We start from the raw sequence: 27,806 nt of genomic DNA, 5'->3' as shown, positions 1-27,806 counted from the left end.
ATCAGCCCTGTAGCATCAGTTTATATTACAGACAAAACTCATTTTCTGCTGGATAATTAGTGACGACCCCTAAGCTTAGCTTCTCAACAGCTGCTCAGAGCCCACTGAGCATGTGAGTGTCACAGACACTTTCCAAGATGGTGACCCCCTGTGACAAGTTTGAAGTCCTGGATCATTGCTGCTACTGAGAAGCTGAAACTTTAGGCTGATGAAATAAGTTCACTATATAAAATATGGCATTTTAAGCCCTATTCATTTTTAGGGTTTAGTTCTCCTTTAAAGGAAAACGATACCCCTGAAAAATGTTACTGTCTCTAAAACTATATTGAATAAAACAGCTCATATGTAAAACCCTGCTTCATGCAAATAAACCATAATATACTTTTTTAGTAGTATGTGGCATTGGGTAATCATAAATAGAAAACTGCCATTTTAAAAAATAAGGGCCGCCTCCTGGGATCGTATGATTCACTGTGCACACAAACAAACCATACATGTTAGGTCACATGAGCCAATTAACAGATCGGGTTCTGTCTTTTGCTTCCACACTTCTTCCTGTTACAGTTAGAGCTGCAGTATTTCTGGTGATCTCTGAGGCAGCACACAGACCATCACAAAATGGTGGTTCAAGGCAAGAGATGTAAAAGGGCAATATTAACTTAAATATATATTCCAGTTTGGTAGGATTCTTTGATATGCCACTTCAATTGATATGAACTGTTGCTTAAAGGGGGCCCGTCACCCAAAAAATTATTCAAATTCCTATTTTATCACATTAGTCAAGCAAAATGAATTTTAATTAGACTATATAAATTATTTGAATCTTGTTTCCTTCAGTCTGGGAATTCATAATTATAACAATCAGGCAGCAGCCATTTTGTGGACACTGTTATTAAGACAAGCCTTGCATCATCTAAGAATCTTGTTTGTGCACCAGAATGGGGGACCTGATGTCCATCCCCATGTCCTGGCTACACAATTAAACAGTTAAGAGAACGGGGGAATGTGGGGAGAGCAGTGACATCTAGGAAGTGCTGAATGTTAATTCTGCCCCGCATCTATGCCAATGGCAATATTTGATTGACAGCTGAGATTTTTAAATGAGCTTACAACAGCTATGAATGCTTTAACAAAAAATAGAAATTGGATTTCAGGTTTAATTTGAAAAGGAGTTTTATTATACAGATTTTTTTTGTCTTGATGACAGGTCGACTTTAAATATTCATTTTGGGGGTATATTTCTTTTAAGTTTACTTTTAGTTGAGCAGCAACTAAAATCCCACACGTCCAGGTGCAACATTTGCCCCTGACCCCCAGTACTTTCCATCCTTACTTAAAGGAGAAGGAAAGCTGCCGTAGGAGTTTATTGGCGACAATAGTGCAAGCTATAGCACTATATTTATTCTACAGAATGCTTTACCGTAAGCAGTTCTAGAAGCTCTCTTTATTTGTTAATTATAGCAGCTGCCATATTAGCTTGGTGTGCTATTGCTTCCTTCCTGCCTGAGTCTCTCCCTGCTCACTCATAGCTCTCGGTTCAGATTATAGCAGGGACGGGAAAGAGGGAGCAAACTGAGCATGCTCAAGCCCAAGCCCAAGAGGTTTAAGCTGAAAACAAGAAGTCTGATACAGAAGCCCATGAGTACACAATAGAAGGAAATAAATGATGTGTTTCTTTTGACAGAGGATTTAGAGCAGCATTACTTCGAGGGTTTACTGGTGTATTTATATAGACCTTTCTGATAAATCTTACTTAGCCTTTGCTTCTCCTTTAACAAATGTTTAAATTGTGACAAGTCAAGGGTGCAGTTGCACCTGCTGCTCCCTGTAGTTACACCACTGTCACTATATACTATATAGTGTGTGTCTGATCAGTTTAACAACAGCAGCATATGGTTTACTGCCAGATAACCTTGTATGTTAGATTATCACTGCCCAATAACTAGATTTATGCAATTTAGTCAATTATGACTAAGGGGCAGATTTATCAGGGGTCGAAGTGAATTCGAGGGAATTTTCGAAGTAAAAAAAATTCGAAATTCGAAGTAATTTTTTGGATACTTCGACCATCGAAAAGGATACTACGATTTTGATTAGAAGTAAAATAGTTTGAATATTCAATAATCGAAGTCTCTTTAAAAAAACTTTGACTTCAATACTTCGCCAAATTAAACCTGCCGATGTCCTACGTTAGCCTATGGGGACCTTCTAGAGCAGTTTTCTAAGTTTTTTCTCAGAGAAAAATCGTTCGATCGATTGCTGAAATGCTTTGAATCATTCGATTCGAACGATTTTACTTCGACTGCAAATGGCCAAATTAGATGAAAAAAAACTTCGACTGCGATATTCGAAGCAATTCAATTCGATGGTCGAATTTCTAAGTATTTTCAACTTCGAAATTCGACCCTTGATAAATGTGCCCCTAAATCTTATATAAATGGGTTAAGCTGGCCTACACGCACAAATATTTTAATGTAACGGTACATATACAGTGGTCCTACAATCCCAACTGAAATCCTTGTACCATGGCCGTCACTTGGTTAGGGATTGATCATACAGAGATCAACTGGATTGGCCTATGTAGGGATATCTTTAGATTTAGGAGTCTGACAATGTCAGTGTTTCATGGGTGATCTGTGTATGGCGAGTTTTACTCAGAAGTTCTCATAGTATGTTTCTAAGGAGCAAACTACTCAATGATTCATAAAATAATCCTAATTAACATTACTGAAATGACAGCTAATTGGGATTTAATACCCATACCAATTGCAGCACTATAATGTAGTTCCCAAAACCCTTCCATGTACTTGACTGCCTAGAATGTACATATGAAAGCTGGAAAACGTAGCTCATTTAGGCCATGCAGTTTAAATATTTAGACATATTTTGGTGATGCAGTCTGGGTAATTTAAAGCAGCCAAATTTGCATACAAAAGTGTCTAAAGCAGAATGATTAATAATTGATAGATTACATTCAGTTTGAGTACTTGTTGGCCATGTCAGTGGAGGTTGGTGCAAGCTCGGAAGAGATAATTGAAATGGGTTGTTCACCTTTAAATTAACTTGTAGTATGATGTAGAGTTGGGGCCCCCAAACTTTTTTTTTTTTTTGTACCCATGAGCCACATTGAAATGTAAAAAGAGTTGGGGAGCAACACAAGCATGAAAAATTTTGCCAAATAAGGACTATGATTGGCTGTTTGGTGGCCCATATATTTACCAGCAGCCTACAGGAGGCTTGGTTTGGCAGTACCAATGTTTTTTTTTTTGAAGGGATGGTTCACCTTTAAAATAACTTTTAGTATGATGTAGACAGTAATAATCTGAGACAATTTGCAATTGGTTTTAATTTTTTATTATTTGTGATTTTTTTTAGTTATTTAGCTTTTTATTCAGCAGCTCTCCAGTTTGCAATTGCAGCAATGTGGTTGTTAGGGTTCTAATTCCCCTAGCAACCATGCAAAGATTTAAATAAGACTGGAATATTAATAGGAGAGGTCTCAATAGAAAGAAGAGCAATAAAAAGTAGTAATAATACATTTGTAGCCTTACAGAGCATTTTTTTTTTTTAATAAGGGGTGAGCGACGCCCATTTGAAAGCTGCAAAGAGTCAGAAGAAAAAGGCAAATAATTCTAAAACTATAAAATAAAACACAATCAAAACCAATTAGCATTGGCCATACTATAACATGCTATAAGTTACCATAAAGGGGTGGTTCACCTTAAAACTAACTTTTAGAATGTTATAGAATGACCCATTCTGAGCAGCTTTTCTAGTTTTTTTTTAACTATTTGCCTTTTTCTTCTGACTCTTTACAGCTTTCAAATGGGGGTCACTGACCCCATTGAAAAACAAATGCTCTGTAAAGCTACTCATTTTTTGTTACTGCTACTTTATATTACTCATATTTCTATTCAGGCCTCTCCTGTTCGTTTCCCAGTCTCGTATTCAAATCAATGCATGGTTGCTAGGGTAATGTGGGGCTTGGCAACCAGATTGTTGAACTAGAGAGCTGCCAAATAACTCAAAAACCACAAACAATAAAAAAATAAAGCCAATTGCAAATTGTCTCAGAATATCACTCTCTACATCATACTCATAGTTAACTTGCCTCCATGCCTGGAATTCAAAAATAAGCACCTGCTTTGAGGCTAATGAGAGAAACATCCATGGGGTTAATAAGCAACAAGTGGAGGATCACTGATTTAGAGAGTAATATTCTGAGAAGAATTGGAACTGGTTTTCATTTATTTGTGGTTTTTGAGTTATTTGAATTTAGTCAGCTGCATGCAGTTTCAATAATCTGGTTGCTAGGGACCAAAGTACCCTAGCAACCATGCATGGATTCGAATAAACGCCTTGAATATGAATTAAAGACGACTTGGATAGAAAGAGGAGTCATAAAAAGTAGCAATAACAATAAATGTGTAACCTTACAGAGCACGTGTTTCTAAGACGGGGTCAGTGACCCCATTTGAAAGCTGGGAGGATTCAGAACACAATTCAAAAACTATAAAAAAAAAACAAATAATTGAAGAGCAGTTAAAGAGTTGTTTAGAATTGGCCATTGTATAATAGACTACAAGTTAATTTAAAGGTGACCCGCCCCTTCAACATGAGCACGAGCTCCGCATCTGACCGTATCAGGCGCGACCCCCACGTGACAGTGAGTGTAAAGGGACACACAGGTAAGTACCATGGCAGCTTTAGCATCCCGAGTGAACATGAAGTGGCCAATGCGCTGCTTCTCCTCGGGCTGCACGCACCGCGCACACAGCAGCCATTCAGCCTGACTGGGACACCAAGAGCCGCACTGAAACGCCCACCGCACGCTCCCCATAACGCAGCGCTTCAGGGCACTGAGCTTCATACGTAGTTATAGAACTGGGAGGGAAAGCTCCTCAGCTCGGGCACGTTGTACTACTCCCTGCCCACAGCATGTCTACTCCGCCTGAGCCCACACTCAGCAATGACTCCACCGCCGCCGCTCGCTGCTAATTGCGCCCAGGCCTGTCGTAACAGCTCAACCAATAGGGATGCAGAGCCCGCCCACAACTCCAAACGTCAAAACGCTGTAACGAGCAACACTATAGGCCGCGTTGTATCACCTGACTATCCTTTTTGCATTGTGCAAACTTTATTAAACAGCTACAAATCGAACAGGAGAGAGAGATGACTTTTAAAGCTGGTTGTTAGTCATTAAAATGGAAAACACTTTAAAAGTAACGCAGTGAGAGCATATGCCCCCTCCCAAATATCACAAGGAGTTCTTAAGGGTAAAACATACCTCCCAATATTTTGGAATTAAAAATAACGGAAAAAAGTTGCTAATTTTTTATTGAGCATGCCAATTTATGTGGGCACACCCCATAATCACCATGTTCATTTTACGAAATTTGGCAGGTTATGAAAATTTGAACATATTTTTTCAGTTATTACAGTTTTGCTAATGAAGGTGAATTGCCCTTTAAAGGAGAATTCAACCCAAACCTTAAAAACCCCTAACCCCCAACTACGGTTGCCACCTGGCCTGGCCAGTAAAAATGATGCTTGATGCTAATGTTATTATTAGGAAAAAACATCAAGAATGTAGGAACATACCTCCCAACATTTTGGAAGTAAAAAGAGGGACAAAAAAAAATTTTCCGCACGTAGCGCAACAACTTTTTTGACCACACCCCTTTCTGTGGCCACACCCCTAATTACCATGTTTGTTTTACAAAATTTGGCAGGTTATGAAAGTTTGAAAATATTTCTCCTTATCTAAACTGTGTTTTTGTGTCTCAAAATTGTTACAAAGTATCTTATTTGCACCTGTTAGGTGTTCTGGGCTCTCTGCCAAAAGCCAATTAAGTGAGAAACTTTGTTTCTTTTTCTGGCTGTTCAGTGCAGAGAAAAGAGGGACTTTCCAGTACAAATGAGGGACTGCGGGTTGAGCTGTCAAAAGAGGGACTGTCCCTCCGAAAAAGGGACAGTTGGGAGGTATGTAGGAAGGCCGGTATTTTTTTCCAGAAAAAGCAATGGCAATGACCCCCCTCCCTCCCCCCCCCAGCCTAGGTGGTACCTGGGGCAAATGCCCCAAACTTTTTGCTTACACCTCAGTGCAGATTCTGTCCCCCACAGTTCACGCCAGCCATCTTCTTATCTTCGTTAAACTTCAGAAGAAGAGCTTCTTTTTCGGCGCATGCGCAGTTGGATTAATTTTCCGGTCCCGAACAAATGCGCATGTGCCGTAAATCATGAAAATTTCTCAAAAAATTATTTTGGCGCATGCGCAGTTGTTCTTAATAAAAATTAATAATATCTTAATAAAAATCAATAATACAATAGAAAATAAATAAAATTAAACATTGGAATTGGAAAATAGAATGAGGGACAACAATACCTGCAGAGCAAAAAGTTTGCCCCTAAATACCATGCCCACTTTATCAAAATACACCCAGAGGTGCCAGATTATAATTAGCATATGAACTCCAGACATGCCAGTATAATCACCAAATAAAATGGATGATGGGCATAAAACATGCCAAAAGAATTACTACAGAAAATGTACAATGTGCTTATTATCCTTGTACTTGCCCCCTGCGCGTACCTGTTCTCTCGATCGGGGCCAGAGGAGGGTGCGAGAGAGGGAAGTGCAGGACCTTGCGGTCAGAAGGGTACGGGTCTCGTTTGGCCCAGTCAGACCCTGCAGGTTAATATGGTGAAATTACATAGGTCATTACAGTATTTGCTTGTGAAACAGATTACCTTTGAGAAGGGGATTTAGTTTGCTGTAGGGCCCGTAAATTCTACTTATGCTACTGAGCCAGTCTCTGGATCAGCCTTGTACTAGTCAAAGTAAATAAGATGTCTAATCCATTGAAGAATTAAATGGTTATCCAAAATGCACGGGACTTAGGGGTTTCCAGATAACGGATCTTTCTGTAATTTTGATCTCCAAACCTTAAGTCTTTATATTTCAAAGAGTCTATGGGAGATGACCCTCCCATTATTCGTAGCTTTCTGGATAATGGGTTTCTGGATAACAAGTACAATACCTGTATCTCCCAGTGTATTAGCAATATGTTTGAATGTTCAAATGTTAACAGCGATTAAATGTATGCGCTGATGCCCAATAGTATTCTAATCGAAGACCAACATATTGTAGGTGAACTCCAATCAACAGATGATCTGGTGAAGCTCTCCATACATGGGGATATATAAGTCACCAATTTGCCCACTCCAGAGCAAGTTGGCAGCTTTTTAGCCCAGGCATGGGGCCTGCCCCACCGATATCTTCACAAAGAACGATTTTTCTGATAGGGCAGGGCACCACATCGTCCTGTTGATGCAGTTCTCTCCTGACAGGTCTGCATCACATAATGATCCAATCCTTGATGTTGTATCATAGTTACATAGTTAAATCGGGTTGAAAAAAGACAAAATCCATCAAGTTCAACCCCTCCAAATGAAAACCCAGCATCCATACACACACCCCTCCCTACTTCCACTTAAATTATATATACCCATATCTATACTAACTATAGAGTTTAGCATCACAATAGCCTTTGATATTATGTCTATCCAAGAAATCATCCAAGTCCCTCTTATAGTCATTAACTGAATCAGCATCACAACATCACCCGGCAGTGCATTCCACAACCTCACTGTCCTGACTGTGAAGAACCCCCTACGTTGCTTCAAATGAAAGTTCTTTTCTTCTAGTCTGAAGGGGAGGCCTCTGGTACGGTGATCCTCTTTATGGGTAAAAAGGTCCCCTGCTATTTGTCTAAAATGTCCTAATGTACTTGTAAAGTGTAATTATGTCCCCTCTCGAGCACCTTTTTCCAGAGAAAACAACCCCAACCTTGACAGTCTACCCTCATAGTCTTCCATCCCTCTAACCAGTTTAGTTGCACTTAGTCTCTGCACTCTCTCCAGCTCATTTATATCCCTCTTAAAGACTGGAGTCCAAAACTGCACTGCATACTCCAGATGAGGCCTCACCAGGGACCTATAAAGAGGCAAAATGATGTTTTCATCCCTTGAGTTAATGCCCTTTTTTTATGCAAGACAGAACTTTATTTGCTTTAGTAGCCACAGAATGACACTTCCCAGAATTAGACAACTTGTTATCTTCAAAAACCCTTAGATCCTTCTAATTTGAGGAAACTCCCAACACACTGCCATTTAGTGTATAACTTGCATTTATATTATTTTTAGTGCATAACCTTACATTTATCAACATTAAACCTAATTTTCCAGTTTTCTGCCCCGTTTCCCAACGTAGACAAATCACTCTGCAAAGTGGTAGCATTTATCTTGACAAATTGGTCCAGCACATGGGTGCCACATCAGGCAAAGACCCACTCACTAGTGATGTGCGGGCCGGCCTGAAACCCGCAGGTCTGAGCATCTTCCACACAGTTTGCCATGTCATGGGCAGTTTAGGGTTGAGCTCGTCCTTCCACTCACCCTGCACGCACATGGCCATACTGTGTCAGCTTCTGCCACCGAAGGCTTTATATATATATAGGCACGCCCCTGCCCTGCCCCACCACCAAGTTGGAGGTCTATAAATAGTATTGCTGTGCCGAGTTGGGTTCTGGTTTATTTTTTACTGACCCACACATTACTATCGCTCACTGAGTGACCTTGCTAGATGAGCAGATCTTTAAAAGTGTGCCCTAGTCCGCATGAAGACTCCCTCTTACAGCAGTGCTGGTGGAAAAGCCGGTGATTTGCTCTACATTGTCCCCTGTATTTGGGCTGCCACTATAGACCCATGCACATCTCTGGTGCACATAATGTTGCTCCCGGCATTAATTAATGAGCCCTGTAGTACCTTATTTATTTATCTTTTTATTTCACTTCCACTGTATTCACTATTCACTTTTTTATGTGTTTTCTTTTCACTTTTGGTGCAATGACGCATGATGGTCCCAGCATGGATCTAAGGAGAGGATGTGTGGCCATTAGGCTCCTTTTCCCCTGAACCTGGCCCCGTCATGGATGCAAAAGACGATGGGACTACCCCGGAGGTCCACTTGATTCTAACCACCCTTGTAAGCCTTGTGGCTTGAGGATTATTGGATAATGAAACCCACCTAGCCTTGGGGTGAAAGGGGTCTGAAGATCCTTGCCATCTGTAGGCCTTTTGGCCAGGAGGATTGGGGACAAAGTAGCTCCCCCTAGCTTAGGTGTCCATAGGGGAGTCTGTAGACACTATCTCAATGTGGGTCTTGTGGCTGGGTGAAGGAGGGTGGAGGTGTTTGGGACTCTCTCGCCTCTCTTTTGAGAGGGGTTCACTGCACTCTTAAAGTGCTCTGTGTAATTTCTTTGTACTTTGGATGAAATTGAAGAATTTTTTGCTTGGGCTTCAATTAAAAAAACTGCTTCTGTACCTATTGTCTTCCATTGGTAGGCAGTAGTAGAGGCTTCTGCTAAACCCTGTGTCCACAGGAACACCTGGTGAGAGATGCAGCAACTGCGGGATTTGGTTCAGGATTCAGCCTTTTTCAACAGGATTCAGCCTCATCCAAATACCTTGCCAAATCCATATCCTTAAAATCACATGACTTTTGCATGCTGCAGCTTCCACAGCCCATTCTATCCTTATTTTGAGTATGCAGGTTAGGGTTTATATTCCGTTTAGTATTTGGGTTCACAAAGATTCACAAAGGTTTTGAAATTTGTCCGAATCCCAAAATAGTGGATTTGTGCATCCCTAGAATGTGTGCAGTTTAAAACGTTTCAGTTATTTTCAAAGTAGTGTCAATTAATTTTGGAACAATTTCCTGTACCTTGTTATATTGCCCTAGCTCTAACATTTGTTCCCCTATCCAAAATATGGCATTTATATTATTTTCTAAGATTACTCCACCTCTCCTACTGACACAAGTCACGTTGACAGTATCATTTAGCCCTACAATTCCTCCATACGTTATTCATTCTTATTAAATTATAAAGCGCTGCCATAGTAACTAAAAGCACAGCTACAGCCAATCCCTGCAGAGGACTTTATCCCATTAAGTGTCTAAGGAGCACATATAATTTTCTGCTCTGCTCTCTCTAATTCTGCCTGCTAATTGCTATCAGAGTCGAGAGTAAGCCAAACACCAATAGAAACGCTGATACAAAAGCTCAAGGCTTCAGCAGCTGCTTAACTGCACATCCTCATTGGCTCCTGGATGGATGATCCCTCTGTTACAATGTCAGCTATTTGCTTTTTCTCTGTTAAATTTTTCAGGTGTAGCAGTGTTCAGCCAAGCCATCCTCATCCCTGCGTCTGCCGAGGGGGAAGTGCAGACTGCCTGCTGGGAGTAGTGTGAGCAGAGAACATTTCATCTGCAGACGATCATTGCAGGTAACACACACACAGAGATGTGGGTAATTAGCTTTTATAGTGTCGTGCCAGGCAGAGAGGCCAGATGGGTTAGAGATTGAGTACTTAATCAGCATTGTGTGGTCTGGGGAAGGGCTGACAGCAGTGAATATGCAGTTGGTAGGGCAGGATTTATTATTTAAATATATTGGCTGAGGTTAAAGCCTTACAAATATAATATGCGGCCCCCTAGATGTTGGAGCGGTACGACTCCCAGCATCCACAAAGAGTTTTTAGTATAGTGGGAGCTGCAGGATAACATTCTCAGTTTGGGACACAGCTGTACTACAACTCCCAGCATTCTTTTAGCAACTTCCGGCTATCATTGGGATGCTAGGAGCCAGGGGCATAACTACAGAGATACTATGGCTGCAGCGGGGCCCAAGAGGTATAGGGGCCCCATGAGGCCCTAACTCTTGTACGATTTCATTAAATATTGGTTAAAACAGGTCAATCTCTAGACATTTTGGGAGCCTGAAAAATAATTTGCTGTGGGGCCCAGTAATATCTAGTTACACCACTGCTAGGAGCTGTAGTTTAAGAACACCTAAAGGCTGTGGTTGGGTGACACTGGTATAAGATCATACTGCCACCATCATGTCTTTGCTATTGACAAAGTTACAGCATTTACACCTTATACAATCTTGCCTTATTATACATATACTCATGTCCCACATCTACAGCTGCTTCTCCTGACACCTTCATGATATGCTATACACAAAAGCCAGCAATTATATTTCATTTGCAATCTTGCTTTACTATATGTACTATCCTACAATTACGGCCCCTACCCCTACAGATTCTTGCCTGCTTAAGCTAAAATATTCCACGTTTAAAACCCCTGCCATATTCTCTCTCTAATATACGCACTGTCCTGCAGTTTTTCTATGGGGTCTATATTCAGATGTTTCACTTTAGTTCAGGTACAGGACCTGTTATCCAGCATACTTGGGACATGGGGTTTTTCGGATAATGGGTATTTCTGTAATTTGAATCTACATACCTCTACTGAATAATAATCTAAGCATTAAACAGACCAAAAAGCTGGTTTTGCCTCCAATAAGGATTCATTATATCTTTGCTGGGATGAAGTACAAGGTACTTTTTTATTATTACAGAGAAAAAGGAAATCCTTGTTAAAAATGTAAATAATTTGATTAAAATGGAGTCTACGGGAGATTGCCTACCCGTAATTTAGAACTTTCTGGATCTGAGGTTTCTGGATAATGACTGCCATACCTGTATCTAGGCTCCTAAGCAGACTCCTAAATTCATTGCACTACACCAACTATAAATTTATAAGCCTTTGTTTATAGGGGGACGACTTCACGGGCGATTTCGGTGATATCCGACGGGCTGCGCAAAAACGCAGGCGTCAAGTCGGATGCGACAGAAATAAGGTAAGTAATAGCATTGTTGGATGGTTTCACAGCATTGATCCGGCACAACATGACTGTCGGATGCAGATTCAGTGCCGACAGTCGTGTCGCGTTGGATCAACGCTGCGACATTTCCATATCTTACCTTATTTCCGTCGCATTCGACACCTGCATTTTTGCGCAGTGTGTTGGATCGTTCCAAAATCGCCCATGGAGTCCTGCCCTAAGGGGTATGTGCAAGTGCAGGATTGTTAAAGGGGTGGTTTAACTTTAAATTAACTTTTAATATGTTTTAGAATGGCCAGTTCTAAGCAACTTTTCAATTGGTCTTTATTGTTTATTTTTTATAGTTTTAATGATATGCCTTCGTCTAACCCTTTGAGCTTTCAAATGGGGGTCACTGACCCCATCTAAAAATCGAAATGCTCTGTAAGGCTACAAATGTATTGTTATTGCTAATTTTTATTACTCATCTAATCTTTCTATCCAGGCCTCTCCTATTCATATTCCAGTCTCTTATTCAAATCAATGCATGGTTGCTAGGTTAATTTGGACTCTAGCAACCAGATTGCTGAAACTGCAAACTGGAGAGCTGCTGAATAAAAAGCTAAATAACTCAAAGACCACAAATAATAAATAATGAAAACCAATTGCAAACTGTCTCACTTCCTGCATCATACTAAAAGTTAATTTAAAGGTGAACAACCCCTTTAAGGGATGCAAAATCAGACCAAGCCTTTTTGCTAGTGTATCTGAACTTTGCTCCTTGTGTAGGGCCAAGAGAGCACTTGCACTTACTTGCCAGAGGCAGAATATAAGTGCAGGTCTGCCCAGTGCCTTGCATCCCCCAGAACAAACCAGGGATGTTTTTGGAGATGACCATATGTTGCCTATCTCCCACCCTTCTGTATGCTTCTGTGCACTACTGACGGCTCCATTTTATGAGTGCATCACGCAGATAGGATCAGGGCATGGTGCAGAGTGCTATACCCAGTCCAACCCTGCAGAAGGGTAATCAAATGCATCTTTTTGTAGACAATGCTGGTCTACTGTGATCTACTGGTTACCAACTCAAGATGTGCACCAATAATGTAGCTTTTGGCCCACAATATAGGAGGTCCTTACTCATAGGCAACATTCATTAGAAAATGTATCAGATTCTAAGGTAAAATAGCCAAAAGAATTAGAAAGTGAAACACCTGATACTGATACTGCCCTTAAAGCCTCAATGAGCCTTGACCACGTATTGTCCTTGCAAAGATCCAGAATGATTCCATCCCTTTGGTATTTTTACACCTGGCAGATTATTGCCCTGGAAGCCACAACTCCAGCCGGACACAGATAAAATGGGACAGTGAGATTCTCGCGCCCGCAGTGCCAAGTTCTGCTAGAAAAAGCAGTCAGGATAAATACGTGTTCTGTTTCAGGAAACGGATTCTCTGTTCCAAACAGCTTGTAGTTTACTGTGGGTATGCATCTAAAATAGCCTTAAGGCTAGTCAGACACAGTGCTACATTATCTGCAGTAGGAGCAATGTATACAATAAAGCTAAAATATACACTGGAGACCCACACCTTCCTCTCTATCCACTTATAGATAGGAGAAAATATACCCTCTCTTTTTGACATTTATTTGGGCTTATATAGAAAAGAGCATAAACAAGTTTGAACTATATATATGTATATATATACATACATACATACATACATACATACATACATACATACATACATACATACATACATGTGTTCTCTGGGACCTTGTCCCCACCATCTTAGGCTCATAGTGTATTCTAGACCCTTCATTACTTAGGGGGTTATTTATTAAAGTCCGAATGCTGAAATCTCAAAAATTCTATTTTTTTTTTTTTTATAGAAAACTAAAATGTTAAGTGGAAAGAAACCTCAAATGTTTGATTTATTATACCCCGATGCTCCAAAAAGCCTGAATCCAAAATCCGCCATCTCAGACCTGTCAAGGTCCTGTATAACTCAAGGGAAGAGGCACCCAAATTGAAGTTATTAGGTTCTTCAGAGGGTTTAGACCAAAAATCTTACCCTATCAGGGTTTTTGGGAAGAAACTCAAAAAATCGAGTCTGAAAAATTCAGATTTTTGCTCAATTTTATCGTTTTTCCACAATCTGATTAATTAGGGCCATTTTATTAATAAATAAGATCACATCAAGCGTGGGAGTTTGGTTTTTTTAAATAAAATATGAGATAAATTCAGATTTTAGTAACCCCCTTAGAGTCCCTCTTCTTTACAGAGAATCTGTTCACCAGCCACTATGGAACATAAAGGGAATCCACATCCAACAAACCATCACTTTACAATGGAAGGTTGGGAAATGGTTTTATTTATATTTATTACTGGAAGTTCAGATAGTATTTATGCACCTTTTCTACATAAGCCCGGCTAAATGAGCTTATGTCAAAAAGTCCGGTATATTTTCCCAGGGCCGAAACTAGGGGTAGGAGTAGTCACGTGCCTAGGGTGCAAAGCTGGAGGGGTGCCACGCATTTTCCCCTCGCTCTCCGTCCACTAATTGCGCATGAGTGCCAGCGGTAGTTCGTGCATGTGCATGAGCGACCAACTTCCAGCCAGTGATGCCCGGCTCTGTATTTTCCCTTTAATGATTTCAATGGGTATCAGTATCAGCCAAAGATCCACAGAAGTTGTACATCAAAAATATGTGGACATAAGTCAGTATGAAGGAATTCAGAACAGGAGGAGAAAACAGATTGAAAAGAGCAAGAAAAGGAGGAATGGAATAATGGCTGAGGCACCATAAAGAAAGGAATGAAGAGAATAGGGATATATTATAGTCGAAAAAATGACGGGTTCCAGTACTGAGCATAGCTGAATTTGGATTTTTAATATAGCATTGTATACACTGTTTCTTTAGATAATAAATAGAGGGCTTCAACTATTGCCCACTCATCCTTATTCCCACGCAACAGCTGGAGCCCCTTTCTATGTGATGGTTTAGTTTAAAGAATTAGAAGCAACAAGTGGGTGTTGACTAATACAGAGTACTCCGTTATGTCTGGGATTTGGAAAAGGGATTATTGGGGACACAGAAGGCATATAAGGTAACAATGACCTCTGCAATATTGTTAAAACTGGTTTTAAACATTTTCTATTCCTTAATAAAGGAATCTCCATATACGGGGGGGGGGAGGCAGCAGATGACCACTATTCACTCCATGAAGTGCGTGTGGTTATTCTTCTAGACTTGGTAAATGTGGAACATGCTTTTTACTACCATTTAAGAGTTTACCTTACCAATGATTTCTGTAAAATCCCTTCTTAATCCAAAGGATTAATTCTATCAAGTACAAGGCACCTTCTTCTTATTACAGGAAAGGGAATGATTTTTAAAAACTAGAATTATTTCATGAAAATGGAGTCTATGGGAGATGACCTAACCGTTATTTGCATTTTTTTGGATAACAGTTTTCAGGAGAATAGGCTTTAAAAGGATTAACCAGTGTTGCTCTTTAAATGATTACCTTAAAATCAGAATTTCTTCTTTGTGGATGAAAATGGAAAAACACTGTGTTGTCTTCTTTCATATTTTTAGGTGAAACGCTATGGATTACCCACGAGATTCATTCGGTAGGGGAGTGTGCAACGGATTCCCTTATGTTCAAAAGAAAATTTCTATTGTGTCAGAATGTCATGGGCAGCAGATTTTAAGTGTTCTGCAGAACTTCAGAGACCAGAAAGCATTCTTTGATTTTAACATAATAGTGAAGGACCAGGTTATGCCTTGCCATCGATGTGTTCTGGCAGCGAGCAGCGACTTCTTCAGGTATGTCTACCTCTGTGCTAGTTATTATTCACCAATTGTGTGTGGGCTTGTGCAGGGCCCTGTACAACAAAATTTTTGGGGCCCCCTGGGCCCTGCCCACCCCAGCCACAGTTAAAAGACCACACAGACATCAGCGCTAAAAATGGTAAACCCCCCCACACACAAGTTATAAAAAACAATTGATGGTCAGGGCCCCCTATAAGTTTAAAAAAACTGTGGCGCCAGGGCCCCACATAATTTTTTTTTTTTTTAAATCATTGATGGTCAGGGCCCCCCATAAGTTTAAAAAAAAAAAATGTTGGTACCAGGTCCCCTCTTACAAGTTAAAAAAAAAATTGGGGCCCCAGAGAATATTTAAAAAAAAAAAAAAAAACATTGGTGGCAGGGGCCACATTGTTCAGTTGAACTGAACTCGAGGCTTCAGGACTTTAAGTTCGGCTCTTTCTGAGACTTCAGGTCTTTTCGGGACTTCGGCTTTTCAGCGGTTCAGGAATTTCAAAGAGGCAGCACATTTTCGGCGGTGCCAAGGGGGGCCCGGTTATTTAAAAAACTGCAGCACAGCTGGGCCCCCCTCCGGTACACTTGTGCCCCCCTGATGGTAGCCCTGGGCTTGTGTGTATGTATGAGAGCATTATGTGGAATGTAACAATGGCTGAGTCTTGAAGAAGACCTGGTCTTTGTTGGAGAGAGGGAAATTTAGTCACCTAAACAACTGACGTAAAGGTAAGCATGGGTGTTGCAGCATCGGGAATTCTTTGTAGAAAACTTCACACATGGGGCAGGGTGCCCTTGGGGTGTGAGGGCCCCTGAGGTAGGAGCCCCAGTGGGTCCTCCACCCCCAGTCCAACACTGATCATGACCTACATGACACATTTATAGACTGGTATTATCTCTTATTTAAATGCCTTGGAATCCCTTGGTGTTACTGGTCCTTCAAGAATAAGGAAAAGAATGCTGGGGCACATGAAGGTTTCAAACTCAGTGACGGGGGGTAGGATTAAAAGGTACAAGTTGTCCACTTCAACAGCCATCCTTACTTTTTGGGGATAAGTGGTCCAGTAGCATCGTGCTGTCAGGATTTTCATAACTGCCATTTCTTTAGGGGGCTAGGAAGCTCAATCAATCAGGTTCAGGATGGAGAACAGGGCAGGCAGCAAACAGCATAACTATTTCCCAATATGAATCGCCAAACCAGCAGGCACATTAATCATTTCAGTTCTATTAAAAGATTAGGGTGCACACATTAATGATCTGCAGGCTGGGTTCAACCAAAGGCCGGTGGGGCTGTCGCACATTTTTGATGGGTCACGGTTGGGTGTGGGATGAACTCCACCCTCCTCAAAACATCATTATGCCCCACCTTCTGCAATCTCTATTTAAACATGTGCCCCTACATCATCCTGTTGGGGTTGGGTACGAATATATAAATAAAGATGGCTCACTGTGTTTAGGACACACCAAATGCCAGTACAGGTATGAGACCTGTTATCCAGAATGCTCGGGACCTGGGGTTTTCTGGATAATGGATCTTTCTGTAATTTTGGATCTTCATACCTTAAGTCTAACGGAAAGCATGTAAACATTAAATAAACCCAATAGGCTGGTCCTGCTTCCTATAAGGATTAGTTGGGATCAAGTACAAGCTACTGTTTTATTATTACAGTGAAAAAATAAATCATTTTTAAAAAGCTGGAGTCTATGGGAGACGCCCTTTCCGTAATCCAGATCTTTCTGTATAACGAGTTTCTGGATAACATATCCTATACCTAATGAGGATAACCAAACTTCAGTGCAGTCACATCTTAGTGCAAACAGAGTTGCCCTAATTTTAACATACAGGCCGCAATCTCCCCCTGGTGATCACTATAATACTGGAATTCTGGGGAAAATCCTGCTTTGTGGGGAAAAAACGACTATTGTACTCAAAATTGCACTTAGCTCATTGCACTTGTGGTTGTAAATTATGCCCATAGTTGTTAATAAACCTCAAAAATATCAAATTACTGGGAATCCCTTTATTATTTCCCAGTTCAATATTTTGTAAATCTGACCCTTTGGAAATTTTTGCCTTGGAAGGCTTCGCCACACTTCGCCAGACGTTAATTCGCAGCTCATAAGCTTATTCGTCAAAATGCAAAGTTACGTCGCGGCAGAAAGTGTCGCCAGCAAAAATTAATCAACGCAAGCATTTCATAGCGAACTTTCGCTAGCGTCAATTTCTGCCTAGTGAAACTTTATTAAGACACTTACACTTAGGTCAATTTGAATAGGACGGGTACATATAGGTCATATATATGACTTTATTAGAGATGTTGGTGCAAATGCTTGACGTGGCCATTTATTATTATTAAAAATTCCCAAGGAAGCAAAATAAAGACACAGGATCCTCTTAATATCCTAGACATGAGCCCACCCTAAAATAAATGTTGCATGCCTATCAAATGTCTAAAAAAAACTTTTAAACATAATTCCATTTTTTTTTTTATGACTTTTCAGTAGGGATGCACCGAGTCCAGGATTTGGTACAGGATTCGGCCTTTTTCAGCAGAATCCTTGTGCCTGGCCGAACCGAATCTGAATCCTAATTTGCATTTGTAAATTAGGGGCGGGTAGGGAAATCACATGACTTTTCGTCACAGAAGAAGAATGTGTTCCACTTTTTCCTCTCCTGCCCCTAATTTGCATATGCTAATTAGGATCTGGTTCGGTATTCGGCCGAATCTTTCACCAAGGATTCCGATGAATCCCAAATAGTGGATTCGGTGCATCCCTACTTTTCAGCATAAAGGATATGATGTCACTGACATAAGATTGAGGAGGATGTAGCTTCATCTTATAACCTGGCGAAGCAGACTCTTAATTGGCAAAATTGGTAACGTAGTGGAGAATTTGCGGAGTAACGATCGTTCATCTGAGCGAAAATTCGTTAGAAACATAGTTAGCGCTGAGCTCTTTTGTAACTAATTGTCCTCTATGGCCGACACCTGTTAGTAAATTTGCAATGTCCCTGCGGATTGTCGTTTTTGATGAATTATTTGCTAGGGACGGTCACTTTGCCCTTTAGTAAATTTGCGGGTGTGCAGTATTAATAAGCGAGCCTTGTGGCATTTGGGACATACTGGAAGCTATCTATCTTCATTAGGCTCAATACAAATCAGTGCAGTGGGTGCCAGCAGACTCGGACTCTGATGGAAGGTTCTGTGATTCACTCTGTGAGTGACCAAGACTGCGAGTCTCTGTCTCACCTCTGACCAGCTATACCCAATCCTAGCAGCTGCAAGGAATCATTTTTCCATTCTACAAAGAGCCTGTTTGTGTACATTCAGGGCTGTGCAGTAACAAACTATGATTTATTTTTGCTGCAGACTGGACATAAAAAAGAATTTTACTAATCACTTATTGAAACTGAGGTTACTCAGTCAAGAGGTAAAAGAGCAAATTATTCCCAGTGTAGCCTTTTAAAATATGCTAAGCATTAAAAAGCAAGACAAGAGTAATGCTAACTTCTATATTACACAATGATACCATTTTCCTTTCATTGGCACAGCTCCATATTGCGCCAATTCAAGCTGCTGAGAAAAAAATGAACATTTAAAATGTATATACACTGGCTCCACAGTCACTTTGCTCCTGACTTGTCTTACGTTAATCCTGGAATTCAGTTTTAAGCAATGCCCCAGATACAATTTCAATATTACAGTCAGATTTGTACCGCTGACATTAAAGGGATTCTATTTTTAAAAATACATTAAAAATAAAACCTGAAAACAATGTATTTAATAATACAGGCATGAGACCCATTATCCAGAAAGCTCTGAATTATGGAAATACCATCTCCCATTGACTCCATTATAATTAAATAACTCAGTTTTTAAAAAATGATTTCCTTTTTCTCTGTAATAATAATAAAAAAAAGTCGCTTGTACTTGATCCCAACTAAGATATAATTAATCCTTATTGGAAGCAAAATCAGCCCTTGAGTTTATTGAGGGGAAGATTTATCAAAGGTCGAATTTCCAGGTGATGGGAGTTTTTTTAAACTCCCATCAACTCGAAATTCGAATAAAAAAAGACCAATTGGAATTTATTAAAAAAATAAATTCGGTAAATAGGCTATATTCGAATCAAAGTTTTACCGCATTCAATCGAATTCGAATCAAAGGATTTGCCCCAAAAAACTTCCATTCTTCAAAGTCCACCAAATGACTCAAAGTAGGTTCTAGGAGGTCCCCCATAGGCTAAAACAGCAATTTGTCAGGTTTTTCGATGGGAATGGTTCGTTTTAAAGAGCTAGTACATGATAAATTTTGATATTCGAATAGTCAAATTTTTTTCAAATCGAATTTTGGACTATTCAATAGTCGAAGTACAATAAAAATAGCTCGAACATCGAATTGATAAATCTGCCCCTGAATGTTTACATGATTTTCTAGTAGACATGATATGAAGATCCCAATTACTGAAAGATCCATTATCTGGAAACTCCCAGGTCCTGATCATTCTGGATAACAGGTTCCATGCCTGTAATAATTTTAATGTTGATGATGTTAAAAAATTGGCCCCCTCTCCGGGTCCAGGCTTGAGCATTCAGGTACTAAAACCATGTGTGGTTTCTGTGTCCGAATGATACCTCGGCTTGATGGCAATTGCAGCAACCCATTGAAGCAATGCTCATTATGCGCATGCACTTGAAGTCAGAAGCGCATGCGCTCTAACTGAAATGGCCACTCGTACCAGACACTCCCTCCCAGTGTGAGTGTCCTAAAGATGGCAGTGGGCAATTTATTTAAAAAAAAAAAAAAAAAAAAAAAAGTTACCCCCAACCGGAGTGCTCTATTAGCCTGCACCTTTGGTTGGGGATAATATTTTTGCCCAACAAGTGCCCTATAAGCAAGAGTTAGGGGCAAAGATCGATTTTCGTTATGTGAATTTTTTTTTAACTCTAAAATTTCAATTTACTCACAACTCGAACGGGAGGTTATTTATGAAAAACATCTAATATCCGATCGAATACGAATGACCCGAAAATTCAAATCAAGAGTTTTCCTCTGAAAAAAAACCTTAAATGTCAGGAAGGCAATTAACATCTTCAAATGGTTCAACGGACCTCTGCCACTGATTTGTAAATGACGGCAGGTTTTTGGTGGTGATCAAATTAGAACTGTTCCCAGGGTTGAGGTGTGATAAATCTCACATTCAAATTGGTGGTTTAAAATTCAAATTTGTGAGTTTTGACCAAAAAAAAAAAAAACGTGACAATTCTAATTCAAATTTACCATTTGAACCTTAATAAATCTGCCCCATAGTTTATATCATGTTAAGGGGCACATTTACCTAGGGTCGAATATCGAGGGTTAATTTAACCCTCGATATTCGTCCCTCGAAGTAAAATACTTTGAATATCGAAGTCGAAGGATTTACCGCTATTCCTACGTTCGAACGATTTTAATCCATCGATCGAAGGATATTTCTTCGATCAGAAAATTGTTAGGAAGCCTATGGAGACCTTCCCCGTAGGCTAACATTGGCCTCAGTAGGTTTTAGGTGGTGAACTAGGGGGTCGAATAATTTTTTAAAGAGACAGTACTTCGACTATCGAATAGTCGAACGATTTTTAGTTTGATTCGAAGTCGAAGTAGCCATATTCGACCATTCAAAATTCAAACTATTTTTCCTCTATTCCTTCCTTCGAGCTAAGTAAATGGGCCCCTAAGTTTCATATTAAAGAATCTTACCAAACTGGTCTGTATATTTAAGTAAATATTGCCCCTTTTCCCCTGAGCCCCATGTTATGATATTCTCTGTGCTGCCTTAGAGATCACCTGACCAGAAATACTGCAGCTCTAACTGTAACAGGAAGAAGTGCGGAAGCAAAAGACAGAACTTTGTCATTTATTTTTACATCTGAGCTGTTTTAATACAATATAATTTTATAGACCCCTACATTGTTTGGGGGTATAGTTTTCCTTTATTGTTAGGAACATGTTCCTTACCTTAAAATGAGTTTGTGCCATTTTCTCAACTGGATTTACTTCTGAAAACATTTGTTTCAAGAAAACAGGAAAGAAACTTACTGTTCCATTAAAGGGTTCTTCAGGAAAGTCCTCCGCTTCTAAATTATAGGTGGCTTAAGCAATGTGCTATTTATATGGGCTTCTGTAGCCCCTTTGTCTCAGTCAAGTCTTGTAAAATATTATACAGCAAGCTTTCACTTCATGCCATCTCTTTATGACATTACACAGCACCGACTATGTACAAGCTAGTTTTACTTACAGTATGCTTGGGTATATCAGAGTATCATGTCTGTAATTTTAATTGATTTATTTGTTTAAATTAGGTTAATTATTAGTAGTAAATAAATTAAATAAAAGATCTGCATTGTCTTTTGTTTTCAAAGATTATGATCTTGATGATGAATTTTCTGTATAATAAAGTTGGTGACCTCATTTCTCTAGAATGTCTCCTTTCACAAAAGAGAGAAAAATGCAGTTTTATGGAAAATGAACTTTTAGGAGCAGAAAACTCGCTCAGACAGCGCTAATTGACTAAAATGTGGAGTTTCGTCCTGGCCGCTGAAGGCTGGCGACTTTTTGCTACCGTTACTTCGGCAATGCGAGCAATTCAATGTGAAGATGCGCTAGCGTTCATTTCTGCCTAGTGCAAATTGGCTAGAGGTCTTGCGCTCAGGTTAATTTGCATATGGCGGGAAATTTAAAGTTGAATGGACGTTTTATTACATGTTGCAGCGAATACATTACATTTCCACTGTTAATAACACAAGTCCAGGGAACCTTAATAAAGACAATAGAGTTGTTATAATGCCCTACACATTAGCCCACTGTATGTTAGAAAATGTATAGGGGGAACCCAAAAAAAGGAAAAGTCGCCAGCGTTTTTTGGACTTTGATGCATTTTCCACTCAGAATATGATGTAAGTAACAGAAGAATGAGGAAGATCTATGCACTCCAGTGCACTTCGCCTGGTCTGACCTGGCGAAGGCAAGTCTGGCAAAAGAAGTAACGTTCAGTAAAATCTGCATTTTAGTGAATTTACGGAGTAACGTCCGTTTGCCAGAGCAAAAAGTCGGCTGTCGAAAGAGTGCAAATGAATGCTAGTGTAGGTCCCATTAGTGAATTGGGGATGTTACTGCAGATGGCAACGCTTGCGAAAAGTCGCCAGTGTTAGCCACTTTGCCCCTTAATATGATGTAGACAGTGGTAGCCTGAGACAACTTGCAATTGGTCTTCATCTCTTTTTTTATTTGCCTGACTATTCTTCAGTATGAATAAAAATTACCCAAGATATTAGAAAACAGATTATTCCTCGGTGTAAACCACATTCTGGAGTTGTCCAGCTGCTATAAACGATAAAAAGCCAATATTTCTACACAAAAAGAAAGAGAAACGTTGCCTGCGCACAGTTTGCCTTTAACAATAATTATTACAAAAAATGAGGTGTTAGTACCACACTTTGGCCAAAATATGTAAGCTCACGTGTCGCGTCAAAGCCCCTCATTGTATGTGAGTCCTACGCTAACCATTAGCATTCTATGTATGTAGTGCATTTATCAAATCAAGTCCCCCCGCAAATAACTGAGTAGTAAGTGCACTTACCCTTAACTCTAGGGGGCAGATTTACTAAAGGGTGAAGTGGGCGTCGCTAGCAAAAATTCACAGGAAATCTCATCCCTAGGGACATCGTTTTAAAGGCTGAATGACAGTAGTGCTTTCTTACTAGAGCTCCTGAGTTAAGGGTAAGTGCACTATGGTCTTACTACTTGGCCACATTGTTTGCTGGGGGACTTGATTTTAAATGAACAACAGCTTTAGAATGTCTAGTGTAAGACTCAAGTACAATAAGGGCCTTGATGTTGCACGTGAGCTTACATATTTTGGCCAAAGTGTTGTACTAACACCTCATTTTTTGTGATAATTATTTTTAAAGATTATTCCCGAGGCTAGAATGGTATTATTATTATTATTTATCAATTACCTTTCTCTGCAGTCCCTCTTCTATTCATATTCGAGTCTGTTGTCTGGTTGCTATGGTAAGCTACAGAGTGACAGAGTAAAACAATTGTTAGTAAATTAGCCCCTAAAAGTGCTTAGAGGGGAATGTAATTAAAAATCGCGTGTTGCTTAAAATGGCATTTTGTGAATGTTTATTGCTGCTCGCAATGTCAAATAATTCGCTGGTAAATACTTTTATCGCTCATTATCACTAAGCAAAGTTTAGCAGTTACACCTGCTCTGGAGTTTCGGTAAATACTTTTTTTTAAAAAAAAAACGATATATTATTGAAAATTTCATTACATACACTGCGCATGTTCACAAAAGCCTTTTGATCGCAAACATTGCAAGGATGTCATTGAGGTCTGTAATTGGTCATAAACATGGTCGCTAACTTCGCAAAAGGTGTTTACAAACGTTTTTTTGCGATAACAATACATACAGTATTACACTCCCCCATGAATGTTTTCCTCAATAGATAAGATAGAGGAGCCATTGTTATAGGGCTCACACGGTAATAGCCCAGAAGACTTAGTTTAAATAATTTGTCAGTGATCATGGTACTTTAATATGTCTGTAATGAAAGTTAACAAGACTCCAGGGCTGCATAGCATACACACAAGTGCTTAGATAACTTGTTTTATCTGTGGCCATTACAGTACTTCTGATTTTCTCCGATTTTCCCAGTCCATCTAATCCAGTACCAGATTAAGTTCTGTTAGGTCATGGGCCCACTTTTTAGTAATATGTTTATTAATACCTGAAGAAATGCATAGAAAACAATTTATCTGTTCTTGCTGATATAATAAATTATGTAGAACTAAATCCACCTAAGATGTGTCAACCTTTACAGGGGGATCTTGACAACCTGGCATTCTGGGCGGCTGAAAGGTCAGGATGTTGTGGAATTTACTCCCTTATGTGATTGTAATCAGAGTTGTATATAACATATTTAGGGGCATATTTACCATATAGGCAATCAAGGTCCTGTGCCAAGGGTGGCAGTTTTAAAGGTGAAGGAAAGGTTAAAATTAAGTAAGCTTTATCAGAAAGGTCTATATAAATACACCAGTAAACCCTCAAAGTAATGCTGCTTTGAGTCCTCTGTCTAAAGAAACACAGCATTTCTTTCCTTTTATTGTATACACATGGGCTTCTGTATCAGACTTCCTGTTTTCAGCATAAACCTCCAGGGCAGGGCTTGAGCATGCTCAGTTTGCTCCTCTCCCCCTCCCTCCTCCCATCCCTGCTGTAATCTGAGCTCAGAGCTGTAAGTGAGCAGGGAGAGACTCAGGCAGTAAGTGATGTCACACCAAGCTTATATGGCAGCTTCTATCCTAAACAAACAGACAGTGTCTAGAGCTGTTTACTCAGGTATGGTAAAGCATTCTGCAGAATAAATATAGCGTTCTAGCTTGCACTATTGTGGCTAATCTGTTGGCAATAAACTGTCTTGGAGCTTTCTTTCTCCTTTAAAGGTGCAGCCCTCGAATGCCTATATGGTAAATAAAATTAATAAAAAAACTCTTTCCCTGGGGCCGTATATTTTCAGGCAGCAGGGGTAGGGGGTATCCGGCATGAAGGAGCAGAAGTGACGTCACGTTGCGTCATAATGTCACATCTGCAGACAGTACTGCACATACGTGACGGGTGCAAAGAGGTCCAGTGCCTAGGGTGCACCGGGCCAAAGTACAGCACTGGTTTTAATGGCATATGCATTAGACCGATTTATAAACAGGATAACTGCTTATTCAGCTATCACCATTTTGGAGTCAGGAAGAGATTCTAAAATTCATATGGATTCAACTAATATGTATGAAACGATGAGATTTTAGTAACTTCCATTTGTGTGTGCCTACAGAGCTATGTTTGAAGTAAATATGAAAGAACGAGATGGAGGAAGTGTCACGATCAGCAACTTATCGTCAAACGCCGTGGCCGCCTTTCTCGATTATGCCTACACAGGCAAAGCAGAGATCAGCGATGAGAACGTGGATATGCTCTTCCAAATGTCCTCCTTTCTTCAGGTGCCACTACTTTCCAAAGCATGCAGTGATTTCCTAATAAAAATCATTGATACAAATAACTGTTTGCAGCTGTTGTCCATATCGGAGAGCTACGGGTCAATACGGCTTTTTGATCATGCCTTAGAGTTTTCTCTGCAGCATTTTTCCTTGTTGACGCAGTCAATGGATTTCTTGGAACTGAATATCGGGGTTCTTGAAAAATGTCTTGAAGATGACTTACTGAATGTCCCTGAAGAGGAATCTGCATTGGTTGCTGTTCTTGCCTGGACCAAACACAGTTTGGATGAAAGGGAAAGATTCTTTCCTCGATTATTAAGAACAGTAAGGTTGCATCAATTGCCCCAGTCTACACTGCAAAAGGTTCTTATCTCCGAGAACCAGCTATTACAAAGCACAGACTGCTTATCAACTATTACCTCTGCCATAAAACGTGTAGAAGATGCTGGTGGATTATTTCCAGATGCCCGTCTTTCTACAACTGAGAAGTATATTTTTGTTCACAAAACTGCTGAAGATGGAGTGAAGCAATACACTTTTTGTTACAACTTAAAAATGGACAAATGGTTGGAGCTTCCTCACATACACTTGCCTGATCTACCAGGCTCCAGCCTATCAAGTTATGGGGAGAAAATATTCATAACTGGGGGTTGTAAAGGGCATTGTTGCAGAGGAATAAGACTGCATATCGCTGAGCCATATCATGATGCTACTGACCAAACTTGGTGCTATTGTCCAGCAAGTAATAATTCCTCTTTAGTCCCTGCCATGAAGAATCCCAGGACAATGCATACATCTGTTATGGCCCTCAACCAATTATTTGTTATTGGTGGAAAGACTAAAGGAGCACAAGACATAAAAAGTCTTTTAGATGTTGAATCTTATAATCCTCTTGATAAAGAATGGAAATCCGTAAGCCCCTTGCCAAGAGGAATATACTACCCTGAAGCAAGTGCATGCAAAAATGTCATCTACGTACTGGGTTCTGAAGTTGAAATTACTGATTCTTTCAACCCTTCTCTTGATTGTTTCTTCAACTATAATGCTGAGACAAATCAATGGTGTGAGGTGGTGGCAGAGTTTGGGCAATTCTTTCATGCAACATTAATCAAAGCCGTACCGGTGAATAATACATTATACATCTGTGATCTTTCAACGTACAAAGTATACAGCTTTTGTCCAGAAACTTTTGTTTGGAAAGGAGAAGGATCTTTTGAATGTGCTGGATTTAATGCAGGGGCTGTTGGGATTGAGGATAAAATTTATATATTAGGAGGTGATTATGCCCCCGATGAAATCACGGACGAGGTGCAAGTCTACCATAGCAACAGATCTGAGTGGGAGGAAGTTTCTCCAATGCCACGGGCTCTCACAGAATTTTACTGTGAAGTCATTCAGTTCAATAAATATAGGGACCCCTGGGGAACAAGCCATTTGTAAACCTGTCTACTGTATTATGGATGCTTACATGTTAGCAGAGATTTCCGTTTTGTTTTTGCAAAAGATTTTTGTAAATGATAGTACAGGTATGGGACCTGTTATCCAGAATGTTCAGGACCTGGGGTTTTCTGGATAATGGATCTTTCCGTAATTTAGATTATATCTTAAGTCTACTAGAAAATCATATAGACATTAAATAAATCCAATAGGCTGGTTTTGCTTCCAATAAGGATTAATTATATCTTAGTTGGGTTCAAGTAAAAAATACTGGGTTTTTTTTTTTTATAATATTTAAAATGTGGATCATTTGGATAAAATGAAGTCTATGGGAGACAGCCTTTCCGTAATTTGGAGCTTTCTGGATAATGGGTTTCCGGATAATGGATCCCATACCTGTATATACTGAACGTTTGCTAATTTAACTTGCACTATACACAAACAAAACATTTGTTAACATGCATGTATGTTATGATTCAAGAATATTTGTATTTTATTTGTTAGATCGAAAATTGTATATGTTCTAAGAACTAAATTATTCTAAGGTTACCAGATCACTTGAAAATTCAGGGACACTTCTTATAAATGCAAGTTGCAGGGCTGCATTTATTGCATTTAAATTAAATTTCAATCAGTTAAACACTACCTGCTGTACTTGTCGAGGAATTATCAAGTGATCTGGTAACCCTAAATTACTGAGAGCATTACAGTGTGTAAATATGCCTATTCCGTATATGTTGGGAGAAGGGCAGAGACACACGGTCAGATCCGGTCA

General features: G+C 39.8%; 2 protein-coding genes across 3 annotated transcripts in view; one reads left to right on the top strand and one right to left on the bottom strand.

Annotated features, from left to right (window-relative positions):
- Window positions 1-5,041, bottom strand: part of aasdhppt.S (aminoadipate-semialdehyde dehydrogenase-phosphopantetheinyl transferase S homeolog) — a 32,281-nt gene extending 27,240 nt beyond the window's left edge. Inside the window, exon 1 of one of the 2 annotated variants that reach the window (XM_018248299.2) lies at window positions 4,697-5,041. In XM_018248299.2, coding sequence (XP_018103788.1) covers window positions 4,697-4,870 — 174 coding nt within the window. In that variant the 5' untranslated portion in view covers window positions 4,871-5,041. 2 annotated transcript variants of the gene reach the window in all.
- Window positions 5,042-9,615: 4,574 nt separating this feature from the next.
- On the top strand, window positions 9,616-27,213 carry kbtbd3.S (kelch repeat and BTB (POZ) domain containing 3 S homeolog). Its single transcript, XM_018250319.2, has 3 exons — window positions 9,616-10,348; window positions 15,330-15,560; window positions 25,432-27,213. Exons 2-3 carry the CDS (start codon window positions 15,340-15,342, stop codon window positions 27,032-27,034), a joined length of 1,824 nt encoding a protein of 607 aa, XP_018105808.1. The 5' UTR covers window positions 9,616-10,348; window positions 15,330-15,339; the 3' UTR covers window positions 27,035-27,213.
- The last annotated feature ends 593 nt before the right edge of the window (window positions 27,214-27,806 follow it).

This window comes from Xenopus laevis, chromosome 2S, assembly GCF_017654675.1.
Source record: "Xenopus laevis strain J_2021 chromosome 2S, Xenopus_laevis_v10.1, whole genome shotgun sequence".
Taxonomy (NCBI): Eukaryota; Metazoa; Chordata; class Amphibia; order Anura; family Pipidae; genus Xenopus; species Xenopus laevis.
Note: the sequence above shows the minus strand (reverse complement) of the source record. Positions and strands in the feature narration are given on the sequence as shown.